The 24,364-nt window shown below is 47.6% G+C and overlaps 1 protein-coding gene across 1 annotated transcript in view; it reads left to right on the top strand.

Annotated features, from left to right (window-relative positions):
- The window catches only part of LOC144605599 (solute carrier family 26 member 9-like), a 70,843-nt gene extending 46,808 nt beyond the window's left edge, over positions 1-24,035 (top strand). The window contains exons 14-21 of the mRNA XM_078421036.1: positions 6,825-6,894; positions 11,840-11,932; positions 13,501-13,611; positions 14,450-14,722; positions 16,661-16,715; positions 19,546-19,679; positions 21,762-21,839; positions 23,541-24,035. Of these exons, the coding sequence (XP_078277162.1) occupies positions 6,825-6,894; positions 11,840-11,932; positions 13,501-13,611; positions 14,450-14,722; positions 16,661-16,715; positions 19,546-19,679; positions 21,762-21,839; positions 23,541-23,594 (868 nt within the window). The 3' untranslated portion in view covers positions 23,595-24,035. The remainder of the gene's footprint in view (positions 1-6,824; positions 6,895-11,839; positions 11,933-13,500; positions 13,612-14,449; positions 14,723-16,660; positions 16,716-19,545; positions 19,680-21,761; positions 21,840-23,540) is intronic.
- The last annotated feature ends 329 nt before the right edge of the window (positions 24,036-24,364 follow it).

Here is a 24,364-nt window from a genome sequence, read left to right as displayed (position 1 = left end):
TTCGGTTTAAACCAGCTTCTGCAGTTCCTTCCTACACCTGCCTTACCAGTTCCTGCACCTCATGTTTAGTTTACAAAATGTGTAGGGAGGAACTGCAGATGCTGGTTTAAACCAAAGACAGGCACAAAGTGCTGGAGTAACTCAGCGGGACAGGCAGCATCTCTGGAAAAAATGCTCTCATTTCGAGTTGACGCCCTTCTTCCTACGCCCTTCTTTCTACGCCACCTATTCCTTTTCTCCAGAGATGCTGCCTGCCCCACTGAGTTACTCCAGCCTTTTGTACCTGTCCTCATTTTTAGTTTAGCTTAGTTTAGTTTATTGTCACATGTACCGAGGTACAGTGAAAAGCTTTTTTGCCGCGTGCTTTCAAGTCAGTGAAAAGACTATACACGATTACAATCAAGCTGTCCACACTGTACCGATACTGGATAATGGGAATTACGTTTAGTGCAAGGTAAAGTCCAGTAAAGTCTGATTAAAGATAGTCCGAGAGTCTCCAGTGAGGTAGATGGGAGGTCAGGACCACTCTCTTGTTGGTGATAGGTCGGTTCAGTTGCTTGATAATAACAGGTATAACAGGTATAACAGAGCTTTATTTGTCGTTCGGCACCGAAGTACCGAACGAAACTACATAGCAGTCATAGAAAAAAAGAACACAAGACACATAACCCCAACACAAACGTCCATCACAGTGACTCCAAACACCCCCTCACTGTGATGGAGGCAACAAAACTTCCACTCTCTTCCCCACGCCCACGGACAGACAGCTCGTCCCCGACCGACCCGCACAGTCCCGGCACCGGGCGCTGAAACGTCCCGCGGCCGAACCGGGCGATGAAAGGCCCGCGACCAAGCCTTGCGCAGCTAAGTCCAGTGGCCGAGCCGCACCGGGCGATGTAAAGTCCCGTGGTCGAGCCGCACCAGCGATGTTAAGTCCCGTGGCCGAGCCGCACCGGGCGATGTTAAGTCCCGTGGTCGAGCCGCACCGGGCGATGTTAAGTCCCGTGGTCGAGCCGCACCGGGCGATGTTAAGTCCCGCAGTCGAGCCGCACCAGCGATGAAAAGACCCGCAGCCGAGCCGCACCGGGCGATGTTAAGTCCCGCGGCCGAGCTGCACCGGGCACTGTTAAGTCCAGCGGCCAAGCCGCACCGGGCGATGTAAAGTCCAGCGGCCAAGCCGCACCGGGCGATGTTAGGCCCCGCAGCCGAGCCGCACCCCGCGCTGTGAGGAAGAGAAAAGTAATAACTGGGAAGAAACTGTCCCTGAATCTGGAGGTACATATCAGCTCCAATTAGCTCAAAGTTCTTGAAACAGGAGGAAGAAGTAGGCCATTCAACCCTTCAAACCTGTTCCTATAGAATATGATCAAGTCACATACCTTCATCCATGCAATTGCCCCCTGCCTTCATTGCCTAGTGACCAAAGACATTACACCTCAGGGAAATAGTCTCATAAATTCACGAACAAGTCATAGGAGCAGAATCAGGCCATTCGGCCCATCGAGTCTATTCCGCCATTCAATCATGGTTGACCTATCTTTCCCCTTCAACCCCATTCTCCTGCCTTCTCCCCACAACCTCTGATGCCCGGACTAATCAAGAATCTGTCAACCTTTACCATTATTTTGTTTGTGGAGGACACAAGGAACTTCAGATAAGACCAGACACAGACGATAGGCAATAGGTGCAGGAGGAGGCCATTCGGCCCTTCTAGCTAGCACCGCCATTCACTGTGATCATGGTTGATCATCCACAATCGGTACCCCGTTCCTGCCCTCTCCCCATATCCCTTGACTCCGCTATCTTTAAGAGCTCTATCTAACTCTCTCTTGAAATCATCCAGTGAATTGGCCTCCACTGCCTTCTGAGGCAGAGAATTCCACAGATTCACAACTCTCTGGGTGAAAATGTTTTTCCTCATCTCCGTTCGAAATGGCCTACCGCTTATTCTTAAACTGTGGCCCCGACAGAGGAGCAGAATTAGGCCGTTCAGCCCATCGAGTCTGCTCCGCCATTCAATCCCCCTGCCTTCACCCTGTAAACCTTGACACCTGTATTAATCAAGAATCTCTCAATCTCCACCTTAAAAATATCCACTGACTAGGCCTCCAAAAGAATTCCACAGATTCACCACCCTCTGACTCAAGAAATTTCTCCTCGCCTCCTTCCTAAAGGAACGTCCTTTAATTCTGAGTCTCGCACCATCTCGTACTCTGTCGAGTCCCTTAAAAGGCTAAAATCAATAAAACGGTCACCTCTGAGTGAACTGTGACTGAAGTACTTGAAGCCAATCTAACTTCAAACAAGGCGGCGGTGAAGCCAACAAACCGAAGCGGTTTCTCGCAAATTTTCTAGAAAATTTCCTCACAAACTAATCCAGTAAAATTATTTTTGCCCACAAGGAAAAAAATTCCCCTTCGTATTAAATATGCCAGCTGTTTTTGTCCAAAGATTCTCCGCTACATCAAAGCATTCAAAAAAAGTGCGAAAGATATTCATTTAGATTGGAAATAGATTTAAAAGTGAGTTTGCTCCAAAGTACAACTCCCATGTTTTTCTTTATTTAATCTTTCTTGGGATAACATTATGATCTTTGATGATCTAGAAACGTACGCAACTGCAGTCGACAATGTACTAAAAAAATATTATTAAAATATGGTTAAACTTATTTCTTCTCCCAAGGGTGGTGATTCTATGGAATTCTCTACCTGAGACTGTGATGGACGGTCAGATACTGTGTATATTCAAGATGATGATTTTATCATATTAGTTTAGTTTAGTTTAGTCTAGTGATACAGCACGAAAACCGGCCCTTCGGCCCACCGAGTCGCACTGACTAGCGATTCCCACATATTAACACTACCCTACACCCACTAGGGACAATTTACATTTATACCAAGCCTATTCACCTACAAACCTGTATGTCTCGGGAGTGTGGGAGGAAACCGAAAATCTAGGAAAAACCCACGCAGGTCACGGGGAGAACGTACAAACTCTGTACAGACACCACCAGTAGTCAGGATTGAACCCGGGTCTCCGACGCTGTAAGGCAGCAACTCTACCGCTGCGCTAGAGTCATACAGTAATACAGCGTGGAAACAGGCTCTTTGGCCCAACTTGCCCACACCGACCAACATGTCCCATCTACATTAGTCCCACCTGCCTGCGTTTGGTCCATATCCCTCCAAACCTGTCCTATCCATGTACCTATCTCAACTACCTCCTCCGGCAGCTCATTCCATACACCCACCTACCCTTGTGTAAAGAAGTTACCCATCAGCATATTAATGGAATCAAGGCACGTGGATATGCAGGGATGGAAGGGATAGGGATCGCGTGCAGGCAGACGAGAGTCTTCATTCAGTTTAATTTATCTTTGGTGTAAACCAGCATCTGCAGTTCCTTCCTGCAGTTTGACTTGGCATCATGTTCGGCACAGACAATGTGGGCCGAAGGAACGTGTACTTATGCTGCATTTTTCTACAGAACGCAAAGCGCTGGTGTAACTCAGCAGGCCAGGCAGCATCTATGGAAGACATGGACAGGCGACGTATCAGGTCAGGACCATTCTTCAGACTGATTGTAGTCGGGAGGAGATAACAATCAGTTTGAAGAAGGGACCCGACCCGAAACGTCACCTATCCCTGTCCTCTGAAGAGGCTACCTGATCCCCTGAATTCCTCCAGCACTTTATGTTTTACTCGAGGTTGCAGCATCTGCAGTTCCTTGCATCTCCTCTGTATTTTTCTATGTTCTGTGTTCTATAAGATATATGGGATTGACACAGGAATGTGACGCAGATAAAAAGAAAATCATTTGTATTTGCACGAAATGATGAAAGATGGAATGCGCAGCACAGGGGCGGCACGGTGGCGCAGCAGTAGAGTTGCTGCCTCACAGCACCCGAGATCGGGTTCGATCCTGACTGCGGGTGCTGTCTGTACGGAGTTTGTACGTTCTCCCCATCTGACCGCGTGGGTTTTCCCGGGTGCTCCGGTATCCTCCCACACTCCAAAGACGTGCAGGTTTGTAGGTCTATTGGTTCGGTAAGTTGTATAAATGTCCCCGGTGTGTGTAGAATGGTGCAGGTGTACAGGGTGATTGCAGGTTGGCGTAGACTCGGTGGGCCGAAGTGTCTGTTTCTGCACTGTATCTCTAAGCTCTAAAGTCACCAAGAACGAGGCACCAAATGGCTTACTTCTGCTTCTAGTTCTAGCATTATTATGATCCTATGTGATTTTATGATAAGTCAGTGAGGGTTCTGTATTAACATTTCCAGCTTTTGGGAGATTCCAATGCCCTTTCACCGGACAGAATCCCCCAATCCACAAACACAAACTAAATCCAGCATTAATGAAGACAAGGATACAAACCGAACAGAATCTGGGCTTGTCTCCAACTCGATCAAAGATACCAGACCTCCCTCTAACTAGTGTCTACAGATGCATCCAGTGACAGGAAAGCAAGACGGCCAAATCAGAGCATCTTGTTTCAGTGTTTAGTTCAGTTTAGTTTAGAGATACAGTGCGGAAACAGGCCCTTCGGCCTACCGGGTCCGTGCCGACCAATGATCTCCGCACCCTAACACTATCCTCCACACACACTAGGGACAATGTTTACATTTACATCAAGCCAATTAACCTACAAACCTGCACGTCTTTGGAGTGTGGGAGGAAACCGAAGATCTCGGAGAAATCCCACGCAGGTCACGGGGAGAACGTACAAACTCCGTACAGACAGCACCCGTGGTCAGGATCGAACCCGGGTCTGTGGCGCTGCAAGCGCTGTAACGCAACAACCCTACCGCTGCGCCACCGTGCCACCCATTTAATATCTCACGTTTAATATTTCACAAAACACCCATGGGATGATTTCATGGTTTACATCTTCGAATTCTGGGTACTGGCAGTAAAGAATAAGGTTAAAAAAATGTTCGCACATCACCCATTCCAAAGACGTGCGGGATTGTAGATTAATTGGCTTCTGTAAATTGTCTCTGGTGCGTAGGAAGGAACGCTTGTGTAGGTGGGCCGAAGAGCCTGTTTCCACACTGTATCTCTTAAACTAAAACTAAAGATACAGCATGGAAACAGGCCCTTTTGGGGTGATCGCTGGTCAGCTCTGTCTAAAGTCTAAAGTGGTGCTTCGTTGGTTTGGAGATACAGCATGGAAACAGGCCCTTCAGCCCACCGAGTCCACATTGAACATCAATCACCCGTTCACACTAGTTCCACGTTATCCCACTTTTGCATCCACTCCCTACACACCAGAAACAATTTACAGAGGGCCAATTAACCTACAAACCCGCAAGAATTTGGGATGTAAACCAGAGCACACGGAGGAAACCCACGCAGTCACAGGAGGAACGTGCAAACTCCACACACACAGCACCTGAGGTCAGGATCGAACCCGGGTCTCCGGCGCTGTGAGGCGGCGGCTCTACCTGCTGCGCCACCGTGCCGACAGTGTAGCCAATGCCTACATTGCATTGGCTGCAAGATAAATTGATAGGTCCTGGATACACAAATGGTGTAAAAGGACGCTGCAAATTTTGGAGAAATCTTATGACCAGATGAGACACAAGAGGCTGCAGATTCTGGAACCTGGAGCAAAAAAAAACAATCTACCGGAGGAACTCCGCAGGTTGGGCTGCATTCGATAATCCCTGGTTTCCACCTCCCGCACCAAAGTTTTTTAGACTTTTAGACTTTAGAGACAGCGCAGAAACAGGCCCTTCAGTCCGCGCCGACCAGCAATCACCCCGTACACTAGCCCTATCCTACAGTTTACAGAAGCCAAATAACCTACAAACCTGTATATCTTTGGAGTGTGGGAGGAAACCGGAGCGTCCGGGGATGAAAGCCTGGAGTTTTAACAGTTTAAAAGGAATATTAATTCTCACACATTTGCCCGAGTAAGTTCGGCCATGGTGGCGCAGCGGTAGAGTTGCTGCCTCGCAGCGCTTTCAACGCCAGAGACCCGGGTTCGATCCCGACTACAGTGTTTGTCTGTACAGAATTTGTACGTTCTCCCCGTGGCCTGCGTGGGTTTTCTCCGAGATCTTCGGTTTCCTCCCACACTCCAAAGACATACAGGGTTGTAGGTTAATTGGCTTGGTGTAAATGAAAACTGTCCCTAGTGTGTGTGTAGAATGGTGTCAATGTGCGGGGATCGCAGGTCGGCGCGGTCGGTGGGCCGATGGGCCTGTTTCTGTGCTGTATCTGTAAACTAAACTAAACTAATTAGCAATTTTTACTGAAGCCAATTACCCCACAAACCTGTACGTCCGCGCCGACCAGCAATCACCCCGTACACTAGCCCTGTCCTACAATTTACAGAAGCCAAAGAGCCTGCAAACCTGTAGGAAAAAAAACTGCAAATGCTGGTTTAAATCGAATGTAGACACAAAATGCCGGAGTAACTCAGCGGGTCAGGTAGCATCTCTGGAGAGAAGGAATGGGTGACGTTTCGGGTCTGAAGAAGAATCTCGACCCGAAACGTTACCCATTCCTTCTCTCCCGAGATGCTGCCTGACCCGCTGAGTTACTCCAGCATTTCGTGTCTACAACCTACAAACCTTTATGCCTTTGGAGTGTGGGAGGAAACCGGAGCACCCGGGGAAGAAAGGCTGGAGATTTAACTGTTTAAAAGAAACATTAACGCTCACACATTTGTCGTGTAAGTGTATTTATTCACGAATATCACCGGCAGTCCATTCCCACACTGAAAAGAAAGAATCACAAAAAGTCACAATCTTGTTGAAGGGAATTTAGACTGAATTGTGCTATTCCTTAATTGTTTCCCTGTGTGCTTGTTATCCTCAGCCGGAACGGTCATCTCGTGGGACAGATCGCAGCTAGTGACATCTATAGAAACCCCAAAATCTACGAAAAGGTGAGTGTGTTAGTAAACTCGACGTTATTGAGGCCAGATGGTTGTGTAAGAAAATAACTGCAGATGCTGGTACAAATCAAAAGTATTTATTCACAAAATGCTGGAGTAACTCAGCAGGTCAGGCAGCATCTCAGGAGAGAAGGAATGGGTGACGTTTCGGGTCGAGACCCTTCTTCAGACTGAAGAACCATCAGTCTGAAGAAGGGTCTCGACCCGAAACGTTACCCATTCCTTCTCTCCTGAGATGCTGCCTGACCTGCTGAGTTACTCCAGCATTTTGTGAATAGAGGCCAGATGGTTGATAAGTTCACAGTTCGTTGATCCAGAAGAAGCCACAACAGGCAACTTGTAGTTCAACAACACACATCTACACCCTACATCCAGTCATTTTTCCGTGAAGCAATTTTCATCTGGAATGCACCGCCCACAATGCTCTGTTGACATGCCCACCTACGCAGCCTTGAATACCCCCACCCAGGCCCACAGACTGCACAGCCCCCCGCTAGACCAGACCCACTCTCGCCAACTTCCAGTCGAGTCCCAATAAAAATATGCAATACACATACAATCATAAACGAAACAAAAGGAACATCCATCACGGTGGGTCTCCTCCAGTCAACTCCTCACTGTGATGGCAGGCCAGAATGTCTTTTCTCTTCCCCTGCCGTCTTCTCCCGTGGTCTGGCTGTTTAAGTTGCCACATCGGGGTGTTCGGGGCTCCCGACATTAAAGCGCCGCGCCGGACGGTGAAAGGTCTGCGGCGGGCCGACCCAAGCCCCGTGATTCGGGGCGGGCAAAAACGTTGCCGCTGCCGGAGCTCCCAATGTCGGCCCCCACCCAGGGGCCTGCGGACCTCCGACGTCCAGGCGGCCCGCGCCGAAGCTTCCGGATACAAGTTCATAAGTTCTAGGAGTAGAATTAGGCCATTCGGCCCATCAAGTCCACTCCGCCATTCGATCATTGCTGATCTATCTTTCCCTCTCAACCCCATTCTCCTGCCTTCACCCCATAACCCCTGACACCCGTACTGATCAAAATACCGTCGATCTCCATCTTGAACATATCTATGAGTGTGCTAGGAAGGAACTGCAGATGCTGGTTTAAACCGAAGATAGTCACAAAAAGCTGGAGTAACTCAGTGGGACAGGCAGCATTTTTGGAGAGAAGGAATAGGTGGCGTTTCGGGTCGAGACCTTTCTTCAGACTGAGAGTCAGAGGAAAGGGAAACGAGAGATACAGACGGTGATGTAGAGTGATATAGAACAAATTAATGAAAGATATGCAAAAATGTAACGATGATAAAGGAGACTGGCCGTTGTTAGCTATGGGCTAGGTGAAAACAAGTTACAGACAATGAGACTCAACAAGACGTCTTTGAAACTAGTATAACATTCAGCAAAACTACTTTGAAAAAAATATCCATTGACTTGCCCTCCACCACCATCTGTGGCAATAAATTCCACAGATTCACCATCCTAAAGAAATTCCTTTTCATCTCCTTTCTAAGCGTACGTTCTTTTATTCTGAGGCTGTGCCCTCTAGTCCTAGGCTCTCCCACTGGTGGAAACATCCTCTCCATATCCACTCTATCCAGGCCTTTCACTATTCGAATTTTACATCAGTTGTTGACCTTATGTTGATGCAGACCCTAAAACCTGACAAGACAGAGAGGGTTTTGGTCACCCTGCTCCAGGAAGGATGTCCTTAAGGTCTTCTTCTTGCATGTAGTGTGCACAGCCTAAAGTTAGAGGCATCCAGGCCAGGGCAGCATCAGTTGCTGGGTGGATGGTCTTGATGCCACCAGGGAAAAGCCTCAGTGAGCAGTCATTCACGGTGTGTGGGATGGTCTGGTCTGGATATCCTGACCTGTTCTTCCGGCACTTTGTGTCTATCTTTCGTATAAACCAGCACCTGCAGTTCCTTTTTATTCCATTCTGTCTTTTAAATGTTGTTATAGCCCCTGCCTCAACTACCTCCTCTGGTAGCTGGTTCCATACACCCACCACCCTCTGTGTGAAAAAGTTGTCTTTCAGGTTCCTATTAAGGCGTCACAGTGGCGCAGAGGTAGAGTTGCTGCCTCACAGCACCAGAGACCCGGGTTCGATCCTGACTACAGGTGGTGTCTGTACAGAGTTTGCACGTTTTCCCCGTGACCTGCCTGGGTTTTCTCCAGGTGTTCTGGTTTCCTCCCACACTCTAAAGATGTCCAGGTTTGTACCAGCGATCACCCAGTGCACTAGCAGTATCCTACGCACACTAACGACAGTGTACAATTTTACCAAAACAATTAATTGGCTTGGTAAAATTGGCTTGGTAAAATTGTAAATTGTCCCTAGTGTGTGTCGGATAGTGTTAGTGTGCGGGGCTCGCTGGTCAGTGCGGACTCGGTGGGCCAAAGGACTTGTTTCCGTGCTGTATCTCTAAATAAAGTAAAGTAAAACTTTACTCTCTCACTGTAAACCTGTGTCCTCTAGTTCTTTGAACCGGGGAGAGGTTATTTGTTTTGAATGCATTCGAGTTTTCACTAAAACTATGACTCAACAAAGATTTTAACCCGTGTTAAGTGTTAGTTGTTACTGGCATTAGTCTTGTCTTAATTACTCCCACTTGGATGACTCGAAGTTCCCAACCCAGAAATCGCTCTTGTAAATATTAATGGGTGGAACTAATATCCATGGCAACCACCTGCCTGCCTGCTTCTGTAGTTTTAACTGTTTAAAAGACATTTTAATGCCCACACATTTGCCCGAGTAAACCGTGAACTTGCTCAGGAACATCAGCAGTAGACAATTCATAGTCAGAGTCCTTCAGCACGGAAACAGGCCCTTCGGCCCAACTTACCCAAACCAACCAACACGTCCCATCTACACTGGTCCCACCTACCTTTGCTGGCCCATATCCATCCAATCCTAAGATAGACACAGAATGCTAGAGTAACTCAGTGAGTCAGGCAGAATCTCTGGAGAAAAGGAACAGTGACGTTTTGGGTCAAGACACTTCCTCAGATTGAGTCTGAGAAAGGGTTCTGATCTCTGACGCTGGCTGGCACACTAATTAATCCAGTATTTTGTGTCTATCTCCAGTATAAACCAGCATCTGCAGTTCCTTCCTACACAATCCCTCAACACCTATCGTATCCATGTGGACACCAGCCCTTGGCCCACCGAGTCCACGCCGACCAGTGATCACCCCGTACACTAGCACTATCCAATACACTCTAGGGACAATTTACAATTTACAGAAGTCAATTAATCTACAAAGCTGTACTTCTTTGGAGTGTGGGAGGAAACCGAAGCACCCGGAGAAATCACGCACGGTCACAGGGAGAACGTACAAACTCCACATAGACAGCACCCGTGGTCAGGATCGAACCCGGGTCTCTGGCGCTGTGAGGCCACAACTCTACCGCTGCACCACCATGCCGCCCCTAACACCCACCATCATTTTTGTGTAAAAAAATGACCCCTCAGGTTCCTATTAAATCTTCCCCTTCCCCCCATCACCTTAAAGATTCCTGCATAGAACAGATTAGAAACAATCACAAATAGTCAAAATCTGAGGAAAGGGTATTTTGGAAATGCAGGACAACAGGTCCATCGGCAATTCTGGAGAGAAGGTGAAGGTTCATGTATCTGCTGGGTGAATCCTCTCCACCCTAAATTTTAGCCTGCAACACAGGCTGACAGGATCGCTCTGCACATTCCGGCATTTTCCATCATGCCGGTGCAGGGTGGATCACTCTGTGCAAGTTCACACCAACACTGTGGGCTGGGGTGTGAGTGGAGATGGTAATTTCCTCTGGCCCTCAGCAACAAACCAGATGCTGGGCGCGGCACGGCAGCGCAGCGGTAGAGTTGCTGCCTCACACCGCCAGAGACCCCGGTTCGATCCTGACCGCGGGCGCAGCCTGTACGGAGTTTGTACGTTCTCCCCGTGACCTGCGTGGGTTTTCTCCGGGTGCTCCGGTTTCCTCCCATACTCCAAAGACGTACTGTACAGGTTTGTAGGTTAATTGGCTTCGGATAAAATTGCTAAATTGTCCCTAATGTGTGGGATAATGCTAGTGTACATGGATCGCTGGTCAGCGCAGACTCAGTGAGCCAAAGGGCCTGTTTCTGCACTGTACTTCTAAACTACAAGAAGGGTTTCGACCAGAAACATCATCTATTCCTTTTCTCCAGAGATGCTGCCTGACCTCTAGCTATTTGTCTGTCTTCAAAAAACGGTTTAATATACATACTTATATATATATAAAAAACCAACAGACAAATAAATAAACAATAATAGTGCAAAGTCAAAGATAGTACCCCCAAGCCTATATAGTTCGGAGCCGTTTAGGTGATTAGTCACAGAATCATAGAGTGATACAGCATGAAAACAGGCCCTTCGGCCCTGCTTGCCCACACCGGCCAACATGTCCCATCTATACTAGTCCCATCTGCCTGTGTTTGGTCCATATCCCTCCAAACATGTCCTATCCATGTACCTGTCTGTTTCTTAAACATTGGGATAGTCCCAGCCTCAACTACCTCCTCTGGCAGCTTGTTCCATACACCCAACACCCTTTGTGTGGAAAAAGTTACCCCTCAGATTCCAATTAAATCGTTTCCCCTTCACTTTAAATCTATGTCCTCTGGTCCTCGATTCACCTACTCTGGGCAAGAGGCTCTACCCGATCTATTCCTCTCATGATTTTATACACCTCTGTAAGGTTATATGTTTAATAGCCTGATGATTGTAGGGAAGAGGCTGTTCCTGGTCAGACTTGGAGTTTGGTGAACTTGTTTTCTGTAATGGGTTTCTAGTCCAGAGATGGCCTGTATGCTGCCGTGCATGGTCTATTAATGATATCTAATACCAGATCTCTGAACTATTTGACTGCTTAACATGAAACAAAATCCTTAATCAGTAACTAAATACAAAAATCATTGTGTTTCTCTTCCAGGCGAAAGAAATCAGTGGAATAAAAATCGTGACCTACTGCTCTCCGCTGTATTTTGCAAACGTGGAGTTTTTCCGAGAGAAAGTGATCAAAAAGGTAAAATATCACCGATTCAAACTCATGAGAACAGATTATTTTGCAATATTGTAAAACTGCAAGGGAACTCCGATAAACCCTAAACCAATTGTCTGTAACACGGTGGTGCAGCGGGTAGAGCTGCTGCCTCACAGCGCCAGAGACCCGGGTTCCATCCCGACTACGGGTGCCGTCTGTACCGAGTTTGTACGTTCTCCCCGTGACCCGCATGGGTTTTCTCTGGGAGCTCCTGTTTCCTCCCACACTCCAAAGTCGTATATGTTTGCAGGTTAATTGGCTTGGTATAAATGTAAAATTGTCCCCTGGTGTGTGCAGGATAGAGTTAGTGTGCGGGGATTGCTGGTCTGCGCGGACTCGGTGGGCTGATGGGCCTGTTTCCGCGCTCTATCTCTAAACTAAAACTAAACTGTATCCACTTCTGCCACCTCCTGTGGCAGCTCGTTGCATCTACCCACCACCCTCTGCATGAAAAACTACCATTCTAGTCCTCTTTTAGGTCTTACCTTTCTTTTTTTAAAGACATTTGGACCAGTACCTGGATAAGTTGGCGTATTGGGCTAGTTGTAATTCCCTGTATTTGAATCATGGCCCACTAAACCATTCCTATCCATACATCTTAGTTTAGAGATACAGCATGAAAACAGGCCCTTCGGCCCACCGAGTCCATCCTTGCACTTGATCTATGGTATCCCACCTTCGTATCCTACATACTAGGGCCAATGAACCTTCAAACCTGCACGTCTTTGGAATGTGGGACGAAAGTGGAGCATCTCAAGAAAACCCACATGGTCACAGGGCGAACGTGCACACTCCGTACAGACAGAGCAGGTAGTCAGGATTGAACCCGGGTCTCTGGTGCCGTGAGGTAGCAGCTCTACCCGCTGCGACACTGTGCCACCCCAAATGTCTTTTAAGATTTGTTATTGTGTCCATTTCTATAGCTACTTCTAACAGCTCACTCCAGATATGGACTACCCTCTGAGTGGAAAGATCACCCTTGAGGTCCCACATACATCTCTCACCCTACTCCCTCCCGTTTTATAACCCAGGTCAAAAGACTGTGGGGGGGAATTAGAAGAATGATGGGGGACCTCATTGAAACTTACCAACTAGTGAAAGGCCTGGATAGAGTGGATGTGGAGAGGATGTTTCCACCAGTGAGAAAGTCTAGGACCAGAGGGCACAGCCTCAGATTTAAAGGAGATGAGGAGGAATTTCTTTAGTCAGAGGGTGGTGAATCGGTGGAATTCTTTGCCACAGAAGGCTGTGGAGGCCAAATCAATGGATATTTTTAAGGCAGAGATAGATAGATTCTTGATTAGTATGGGTGACAGGGGTTAAGGGGAGAAGGCAGGAGACTGGGATTTGGAGGGAGAGATAGATTAGCCATGATTGAACGATGGTGTAGACTCAATGGGCCGAATGGCCTAATTCTGCTCCTTTGACTTATGAACATCATCCCAGCCTATCCAACTTTGCCCCACAACTCAAGCCTTCAAGTCCTAACATTCAATCTTTCGAAAAGCACAGTGGCTATCGCAGCTCAGTTACTCTTTTCTTTCCTGCAGTCGGGATACGACCCGGTGAAAATTCTAATAGCCAAGAAGAAGTACCTCAAGGCTGCAAAGAGAGAAGAGCAAGAAATAGATGCCCGAAGACCAAGTAACCTCGTCAACAAGGTATGACTGATAACATATAGGCAGTTGTTGGTTTAGATTAACACTCCAGCATTTTGTGTCTATCTTCGGTGTAAACCAGCATCTGCGGTTCCTTCCCACACATCCCGTCTGCTCCACTGCCAAATCTCCTCAAGGTACGCCCACTTGGAAGAGGTTCTCCTCCTTCCTCTGATGAGAGTTCTGGAACCTTCTCTCTCGCTGCTCCCCCTCTGCGATTCCTCTCCCCCTCTCTATGACCCCGTTTTATATGTAAACATATTTTCTATCACCGTCTCCCGTCCCCATCTCTCGTTTCCCTCCCCCCTGACTCTCAGCCTGAAGAAGGGTCTCGACCCGAAACGTCACCTATTCCTCCTCTCCAGAGGTGCTGCCTGACCCACTGAGTTACACTAGCATTTTGTGTCTGTCTTATGGGAATAGGCGTCCTTCGGCCCACCGAGTCCATGCCGACCATCGATCGCCCATTCACACTAGTTCTATGTTATACCACTTACACACTGGGGGCAATTTGCAGAAGGTCAACATAGAAACATAGACAATAGGTGCAGGAGTAGGCCATTCGGCCCTTCGAGCCAGCACCACCATTCAATATGATCATGGCTGATCATCCAAAATCAGTGCCCCGTTATCCGAAGAGCTCTATCCAACTCTCTTGAAAACAACCTGCAAACCCGCACGTCTTTGGGATGTGGGAGGAAACTGCAGGCCCCACAGCTTACAGGGAGAGAGGGTGTAAACACCTCACACAGACAGCGCCCGAGGCCAGGATCGTACCGGGGGTCTCTGGCGCCGAGAGTCAGCGGCTCTCACAGTTCATTTCCCCCCCCTTCTGTTGCAGCAAGTGTCCCTGCAGGAGCTGGTGAAAGAGGTGGAGGCGGAGTCGTCAATGGACTGCAACAATAACTCCGTGGATGAAGCGCCCCGGATCTCCTACATCACGGTCAACACCCCCAACGGGCTCCACGAGCGGATGGAGAAGTCCACGCTGGAGGCGGACAACTCTGAAGATCCCATCAAACTCGCCCACCCCATCGTGGACATTCACACCCTCATCCTGGACATGAGTGGAGTTTGCTTTGTGGACCTGATGGGGATCAAAGTTCTGGGAAAGGTGAGCAGCGACCCGACCTTTAGATGAACAAACCCCCCTATCCCAGCGCTCCCTCCGTTTACCGTGACCAATGACCCCTGTTTAGGTCAGCATGTGGTTTGCTTGCCTTCGTTGGTCACGGTGGCGCGGAGGTAGAGTTGCCGCCTTATGGCGCCGGAGGCCCGGGTTCGATCCTGACTACGAGTGCCTGTCCGTACGGAGTTTGTACGTTCTCCCCGTGACCTTCGCTTTCCTCCCACACTCCAAAGATGTACCTGTTTGTTGGTTAATTGGCTTGGTATAAGTGTAAATTGTCCCCAGTGTGTGTAGGATAGCATTAATGTGCGGGGATCGCTGGTCGGTGAGGGCTCCTTGGACCGAGAGGTCCGTTTCCGCATTGTATCTCTAAATTAAACTAAACTAAATAAGGTCATTAGGTCATAAGTGATAAGAGCAGATTTAGGCCATTCGGCCCATCAAGTCTATCTGTCATTCAAACATGACTGATCCATTTCTCCCTTTCAACCCCATTCTCCTGCCTTCTCCCCATAACCCCTGACAACAGTACTACTTTGCCACAGCCTTCTGTGGCAAATAATTTAAGAGATTCACCACCCTCTGACTAAAGGAGCGTCCTTTAATTCTGAGGCGATGACCTTTGGTCCAAGACGCTCCCACTAGTGGAAAGATTGTCACCTTGTCGTGGTGGAGAAGCTTGTGTGGTCCTGAGATCCTGAGAGCGATGTCGTCTGGAGCTATGCTCCTGGTAGGGTCATCCATGGCGCTAAGGTCAAGGGGGAGGTCCCTGACAAAGAGCAATCCAACCAAGACCTCAACAATGGAACAGGCGTAGGATGATGGCTGAATTTAGTGGAGCATCACAACGGTTGGGAAGGCGGATGAAGACTGCAGCAGAATATGGTCCCCGGTCGTCTTGGACTCCATGCCACTGGATCCTGACCCAGATCTGTCAAGGACCGTGTGGTGGCTGTCGGTGCACCAGTCTCCCCACATTAAACAAAGTCACGCACAGGCGTCCTCTATGGAGAGGACAGTCATACTCGCTGCAATTGACCGTCGATGATGATGACTAGTGGAAACATCCTTTCCACATCCACTCTATCCAAGCCGGGCCAATGGTCAGAACATTGAAAGGAAAGCTCAGGAAGTCATGATGCAGCTCTCTAAGACTTCAGTTTGGCCGCATTTTGAGCATTGCGTGCAGTTTAATATACCTTAGTTAGTTAAGTTTAGTTTATTGTCACGTGTACCGAGGTACAGTGAAAAGCTTTTGTGGCTTTTGTAACCAGTCAGCAGAAAGACAATACACGATTACAACCGGGCCATCTACAGTGTGCAGATACAGGATAAAGGGAATAACGTGAATAACGTTTAGTGCAAGATAAAGTCAAGTAAAGTCCGATCAAAGATAGTCTAAGGGCCTCCTATGAGGTAGATAATAGTTTATAGCTGAGGACCGCTCTGTAGTCGTGATAGGATAGTTCAGTTGCCTGATAACAGCTGGGGAGAAACTGTCCCTGAATCTGGAGGTGTGCATTTTCACACTTCCGTACCTCTTGCCCAATGGGAGAAGGTGTAGTTCTGGTCGCTCCATTGCAGAAAGGACATGAAGGCTTTGGACAGGGTGCACAAGAGGTGTAATAGACAGCTGCCTGGATTAAAGGTAGACACAAAATGCTGGAGTAACTCAGCGGGTCAGGCAGTATCTCTGAAGAGAAGGAATGGGTGACGTTTCGGGTCGAGACTCGAAACGTCACCCATTCCTTCTCTCCAGAGATGCTGCCTGACTCGCTGAGTTACTCCAGCATTTTGTGCCTACCTTCGATTTAAACCGGTATCTGCAGTTTTTTTTCCTCCACTGCTACCTGGATTTGGTAGTTACGTATTCATTTGCTTTTTATCAATTTGTTCTTCTGATTGCTGTCTTTGTTTGCACAGATGTGTTCAAACTACAAGAAGATTGGCGTGACCATTTTCCTAGCCGGTATAAGAGGTGAGAATCTTTATCGCATCAACTCTGCCCAAATTTAGTTTAGTTGAGTTTAGTTTATTGTCACGTGTACTGAGGCACAGTGAAAAGCTTTCTTGTTGCATGCCAGCCAGTCAGTGAAAAAACTATATATATATATATATATATGGTATAATATAATAATGTATAATTATGTTTTTAAGGCAGAGATAGACAGATTCTAGTACGGGTGACAGGGGTTATGGGGAGAAGGCAGGAGAATAGGATTGAGAGGGAGAGATATATCAGCCATGATTGAATCTGAAGAAGGGTCCTGATCCAAAACGTCACCTGTCCATTTTAGGTAACACCCCTCAAAATGAGGCAACACCTCTGATAAATCCATGCCACAGTGAGGGAAGAGAGAATCATATGGATATTAGATTATTCAGTCGTAGTGATACAGCGTGGAAACAGGCCCTTCAGTCCAACTTGCCCACACCAGCCAACATGCCCCATCTACACTAGTCCCACCTGCCTGCATTTGGCCCATATCCCTCCAAACCAGTCCTATCCATTTACCTGTCCAAGTGACTCTTAAACGTTGCGATAGTCCCTGCCTCAACTACCTCCTCCCGCAGCTTGTTCCGTACACCTACCACCCTTTGGGTAAAAAGGTTACCACTCAGATTCCTATTAAATTTTTCTCTTAAACCTCAAACATTCGGCCCAACTTGTCCACGCCGACCAACATGTCTCATCTACGCTTTGGCCCATATCCCTCCAAACCTGTCCTATCCATGTACCTGTCCAAATGACTTGAACGTTGCGATAGTCCCTGCCTCAACTATCTCCTCCGGCAGCTCGTACCACACACCCACACACTGCCCTTTGCGTGAAAAGGGTGTCGGGCATCCTTTGATGCCAGAGATTAATGACACATTAGCCTTCATCAAGGTTAATGCTTTGACATTATGAATTTGCAGTTTTAAGTGCTAAAAATAACACAATACCAACCACCACTATTTATGAGAGGACACATCAGTAATAACTAGCAGCTGCACTTTGATTTAACACCTTTCACCGTTGTTTAAGCATGGGAGGGTTTTATTGTCATGTTTATACCTCATATTACTTATTAAATACTGATAATAGGATATTGATTGCGTTTTTGTATATTGTGCGAGAAATCTCCGTGCCTTACCACACAGCCTTGTGATGGCATTCCGTTTCCATGGTAAATTTAAATCCCCAAAAAACGCCAAAGTTTGAAATCTGAAACAGAAACAAGAGCACATTTTTTCAAATTTTAATTTAGAGATACAGCGCAGAAAGAGGCCCTTTGGCCCACCGAGTCCGCGCCGACCAGTGATCCCCGCACACCAACAATTTCCTACACTAGGGACAATTTACAATTTTACCCAAATCAATTAACCTACAAACCTGGACGTCTTTGGAGTGTGGGAGGAAACCAGAGCACCCGGAGAACACCCACGCGGGTCACGGGGAGAACGTACAAACTCCAGACAGACAGCACCCGTGGTCAGGATCGAACCCGGGTCTCTGGGCCTGTGAGGCAACAACTCTACCGCTGTGCCACCGTGCCGCATGTTGGCAGCACAGTGGCAGAGCGGTAGAGTTGCAGCCTTACATCACCAGTGACCTGTGTTCGATCGTGACTACGGGTGTACATTCTCTCCGTGACCTACGTGGGTTTTCTCCAAGATCTTTGGTTTCCTCCCACACGTACAGGTTTGTAGGTTAATTGACTTGGTATAAATGTTTTTAAAAATTGTCCCTAGTGTGTTTAGCGTAATGTTAGTCTGCGGGGATCGCTGGTCGGTGCACACTCGTTGGCCCGAAGGGCCTGTTTTCGCGTTGTATCTCTAACCTCAAATAAACTAAACTAAACTGAACTGAACTGATGTTGCCTGACCCGCTGAGTTACTCCAGCACTGTGCGTTCAGATTCCAACAAGATTCCAGCATCTGCAGTTCCTTGTGTCTACTCTGGAAATACTATCACGGTTTTAATTATTTGGACAAAAATAAATTCCTGACGGTGAACCACTTCAGGAATGCCAGGAACATTACGTACTCCCCTCTTGGCAAAGTCCATGTGAGCAAGTTGCAAACTCAGAAGTTTCCAAACTGTTGGTGAACTCAACACAGAGCAGAAAACATTCTAGGCAGAATTTTTTAGTTCAGTTTAGTTTAGAGATACAGTGCAGAAACAGTCCCTTCAGACCACCGAGTCTGCGCCGACCAGCAATCCCCGCACATTAACACTATCCTGCACACACTAGTGACAATTTTTACATTTATACCAAGCCAATTAACCTATAAACCTGTATGTCTTCGGTGTGTGGGTGGAAATCGGAGCATGCGGGGAAAAAGGATGGATGTTGTTTCAGGTCTGAAGAACAGTCTGAAGGGTCCCGACCTGAAATGCCACCTATCCCTTTTCTCCAGAGATGCTGCCTGAGCCACTGAGTTACTCCAGCACTTTGTGCCTATCTTCGGTACATAGCAGCATCTGCAGTTCCTGTCAACACAGTGGGCTTAAGAGCCTGTTTGCATGCTACAAGTTCAATGCTACAAATTCTTTGCTACAAGTTTGCATGCTACAAATTCAATCAAAATTGGACTCCAGTAGTGTCTGATCAAGGATAGTCCGAGAGTTTCCTGTGAGGTAGATAGTAGTTCAGGACTGCTCTCTAGTTGGTGATAAGACGGTTCAGTTGCCTGATTGCAGCTGGGAAGAAATTGTCCCTGGATCTGAGGGCGGGTGCGTTTTCACGCTTCTGTACCTCTTGCCCGATGGGAGAGGGGAGAGAGGCTGCTTCTAATCCTGCCGTGAAATATTTGTTCAACAGATCAAGTGTTTGAGGATATCAAGACCGGCGGCGTGTTTGACGAGAATGGTCTGGAACGTGGTTGTCTCTTCTTGTCTGTGCACGATGCTGTACTCTACGCACTAGCCAGCCGGCAGGACACTCCCAAGGAAAAGGTATCCAACTTTTAAAATCATTTTAGTTGAGTTGACTTTGACTTTAGTTTATTTGTCACGTGCATCGTGGTACAGTGAAAAACGTTTTTGTGCGTGCTAACCAGTCAGCGGAAAGACAACACATGATTACAATCAACCTGTACAGACGGTAGTTTAGTTTAGTTTTCATATACGGCGCTGAAACAGGCCCTTCGGCCCACTGAGTCCGCGCTGACCAGCAATCCCCGCACACTAACACAATTCTACACACACTCGGGACAATTTACAATTTCACTGAGCCAAGTAGCCTACAAACCTGTATGTCTTTGGAGTGTGGGAGGAAACCGGAGCATGCGGGGAAAACGTACGCAGGTCATGGGGAGAACGTGCAAACTCCATACAGACAGCACCCGTGGTCAGTATCGAACCCGGGTCTCTGGCGCGGTGAGACAGCAGCTCTACCCGCTGCGCCACTGTGCCGACCACTGTAAACAGCAAGAACAAAATTCAGGATCTGTTCCTCTTTAGATTACTGCCTTAAATTTCAACAGTCATTAGTTAATGCTTTATCCATACGAGATAATCTCAATAGTTTCTCTCACTGTTTAAACAATACTTGTTTTTAAACTTGACATTTGAAGCAGGACTTATTATCATAACAGTTATGATGGGGTTGAGAGGGAAAGATAGATCAGCCATGATTGAATGGCGGAGTAGACTCAATGGGCCGAATGGACTAATTCTGCTCCTATCACTTATGAACTTATGAGAAGTAAGTAATTATTATGTTGCCAGGCTTAGAAAGTGACTCACAGGAAGGAGCACTACACAGGAGCACAGAGGTATGTTGTATCAGTGCAGTTATATGATTTAATAAAAATAAGTAAACAATGTGCAGGGGTGTAGGTACATGGACAACACCACAGATGAAACATGACCAATGGGTTGACTGGTCTTGTATTCACTGGAATTTAGAAGGATGAGAGGGGATCTGATAGAAACATACAACATTCTTAAGGGATTGGACAGACTAGATGCAGGAAAAATGTTCCCCATGTTGGGGGAGTCCAGAACCATGGGTCACAGTTTAAGAACAAGGGGTAGGCCATTTAGGACTGAGACAAGAAAAAAACTTTTTCAACCAGAATTGTGAATCTGTGGAATTCTCTGCCACAAAAGGCAGTGGAGGCCAATTCACTGGATGTTTTCAAGAGAGAGTTAGATTTAGCTCTTAGGGTTAAAGGAATCAAGGGATATGGGGAGAAAGCAGGAACGGGGTACTGATTCTCATCTTTCTAGATTCCAGCGAATTGATTCCAAAGTGCTTTGTTGTTTACAAACGCATCTATATTCGCTCGCGCCGTCCTTACGGACGGCTGCTCGGAATATTTCCAGCCCCTTATCAGTGCTGTTTGCCAGCCTTGGTGTCAAGGTGAAATCTAGAACAAATATAGACCTAACAGTCGGAGGCAAGGGCGTTTGTAAGTTAGATCATGGTTTCAGCAGTTTCACTGAATATCGACCGGAATTGTCGCAAAATTCCGTGGAACTCTTTCAGAACTTTATCAGGACTTTCCGTAGAACTACACCTTGACATCAAGGCCGGCATACAGCACTAATGAGGCGTGGAGAGGGACAGCGGTAGTGTGCGGGGATCGCTGGTTGGCATGGACTCAGTGGGCCGAAGGGTCTGTTTGCGCGCTGTAATCTCCAAATTAAACAAAACTAAAAGTTAAAATATTGGGCAGTGTTCAGTGCAGGGCACCAAATCCACGCCGACCATCGATCACCCGTTCACACTAGTTCTGTGTTATCCCAATTTCGCATCCACTCCCTTCTACACATTAGGGGGCAATTTACAGAGGGCCGATCTACATACAAACCCCGCACGTCTTTGGGATGTGGGAGGAAAGCGAAGCACCCGTAGGAAAACCACGCAGTTGCAGGGAGAACGTGCAAACTCCGCACACCGACAGCAACTGAGTCCGTATTGAGCTGGTGACCCTGGTGCTGCGAGGCAGCGGGTCTACCCGCTGCGCCACTGTACCGCCTGTGTATTTCACCTTTCAGTAAATTTCATCTGTAAAACTTGTACAACTGCAGGTTCCAGATGCGGCAACGATCTACATGAACGAAGATGTGTCAAGTGATGAAAACGATGTGAATCAGGATTTGGAACAGGTATGAAACAGATACTTGCTCTCAATATTCATTGAACACCAACCTCCCTTCTCTGCTAGAGAATGCTGCCTGGATTAGTGGGTATATTAGCTGCCGGGAGAGGTTAGACAAACTTGGATTGTTTTCTCTGGAGCATTGGCACCTGAGGGGAGACCTGATGTTTGTCAATGTTTTGGACTGAAAATAATGAGAAAGTTGAAGGAAAGGCAAAGTGTTGTCCAGCACAGAAATAGACCCTTCATCCCACCAGGTCCATGCAAATCTTCACATCCATCTACACTTAGCAGCAGCACAGTGGCGCAGCGGTAAAGTTGCTGCCTCACAGCGCCAGAGACCTGGATTCGATCCTGACTATGGGTGCTGTCTGCACAGAGTTTGCACGTTCTCCCCATGACCTGCGTGGGTTTCCTCCCACTCTCCAAAGACTTAGGTTAACTGGCTTCTGTAAATTGTCCTTTGTGTGTAGGATAGAACGAGTGTATGGGAGATTGTTGGTTGACGTGGACCCAGTGGGCTGAAGGGCCTGTTTCGCATTGTATCTCTAAAGCTAAAAGAAAAAACTAAAACGAATGCCATTTACCCATGTTAGGTCCATTTCCTTCTCTGCTTTGTCTATTTAAGTTCCAAATTAAATGTTTCTTAAACAGTGATTCCACCATCTTCTCTGGCATTGAGTTCCATAGATTAATTTGTTAGACTATTGCGTATCGGTTGAGTGAGATACTATTCAATTATAATTTTGAACAAGATTCAATGGTGGTTTATTGTCACGTGTGCACTGCATGGTGAAATTCTTTTCGCATTGATCACACTTGCACAGAACCACCATATTTTATCGGCATTTACAAAAAAAGTCCAAAAGCCAAACCAGGGGTTTGACCAAGCCAAGATGAACAGGTGGCACAGAGGTAGAGTTGCTGCCTCACAGCGCCAGAGACTCGGGTTCGATCCTGACCTCGGGTGCTGTTAGTACAGTCTGCTCGTGACCGCATGGGTTTTCTCCAGGGCCTCCGGTTTCCTCCCACACTCCAAAGACTTAAAGGTTTGCATGTTAATTGGCTTGGTGTAAAATTGCCCCAGGCGTTGTGTTAATGTGCGGGGATCGCTGGTCGGCGCGGACTTGGTGGGCCAAAGAGCCTGTTACTGTGCTGTACCTCTAAACTAAAGGTTCAATGGAGCTTTATTCTTTTTGCATTGACCATACTTGTACAGAGTCGCCGCCATATCTTGGCGCCATTTGCAAAAAAAAAACTCCAAAGACCAAAGCAAGGGGTTTAGGCAAACCAAGGTGAACAAGGGTGTAGGAAGGAACGTAGGAAAGAAAACTGCAGATGCTGGTTTAAATCGAAGGTAGACACAAAATGTTGGAGTAACTCAGCGGGACAGGCAGCATCTCTGGAGAGAAGGAATGGGTGACGCATTTTGTGTGTAGGAAGGAACTGCAGATGCTGGTTTAAACTGAAGATAGACACGAAGTGCTGGAGTTACTCAGCTGGGGCAGGCAGCATCTCTGTGGAGAGAAGGAATGGGTGACGTTTCGGGTCGAGACCCTTCTTCAGACGTCTTTTCCTGTCGAAAGAAACAGCAGAACGTTCTTGTCGCCGCGGTTGAGTGGAGGGAGTCAGTCGTTAACGAACATGTTGCTGTTAAGATATTTGTGCTTTAACCCCCCTCCTCCCCTCCCCCCCCCCCCACACACAGGTGATGTTTGGAACAATGTTTGACAATAGCGTTGGAGACCACACGATTCTGTGAACAAATTCGGGGAGCGTGACGATCAAACGCAAGTGATTTGCCCTCGAAGCCAGAGAGCTTTCGGATCAAATAACTTGTTCAATGTGTATTGTGAAGTGCGTCGCACTGACTCCTGATACACAGAGTGAAATGGAAAAGGGTACAATGTGCAGGCACCCCAGTTGTTAGTTAAAAGACTCTTTCTTGGTTGTAGTATGCTATTTCTTATTTAAAGCACAAGGCAAGGGACGGGCGAGTCTTCCCCACACTTGTGCGAAATCATTTTAATCCGGCGCATGTGAAAATGACGATATTATTGTACTTGGTTCAAATACCCTGCTGTGTGTGACTGGTATCTCCGCCCGGTCTCTCCGCCGTGAAGCTGGAGGGATTTGCTGGAAGAGTTACTTCTTTTTTTTTTCCCCCCCTCGGTCGTTCCCCCTCAGGTTCGAGATTGATTTTGCTCCCACTGTCGGGGGTGGGCGAGGTGGGTGGGGGTGGAGGGTCCCAGAAGTGGGCCCTGGCTGGTTTTCCGTTGGGGGAACCCGCAGCCTCCGCCATCGGTCGATCGGTCGGTGGGTTGTGGTGGTGGTGGTGGTGGTGGGGTGGGGTGGGGGGGGCAAGAAGGTGCTTAATTGGGAGGGCAAGTGGATCGTTTTGTTTTTGCCAGATGGACCGACCTCTTTCCCACGACTTTTTTTCCACACGATAGAGTTCTCCAACTGTCCCCCGTATTCAGTCGGGAACGTTCCCGCCAATTTCGGGCTGTTCAACGGCCCTTGTCGTCATCG

The sequence above is a fragment of the Rhinoraja longicauda genome, chromosome 24 (assembly GCF_053455715.1).
Source record: "Rhinoraja longicauda isolate Sanriku21f chromosome 24, sRhiLon1.1, whole genome shotgun sequence".
Taxonomy (NCBI): domain Eukaryota; kingdom Metazoa; phylum Chordata; class Chondrichthyes; order Rajiformes; family Arhynchobatidae; genus Rhinoraja; species Rhinoraja longicauda.
The sequence above is the reverse complement of the archived record's forward strand: the minus strand, read 5'-3'. Positions and strand labels throughout refer to the sequence as shown.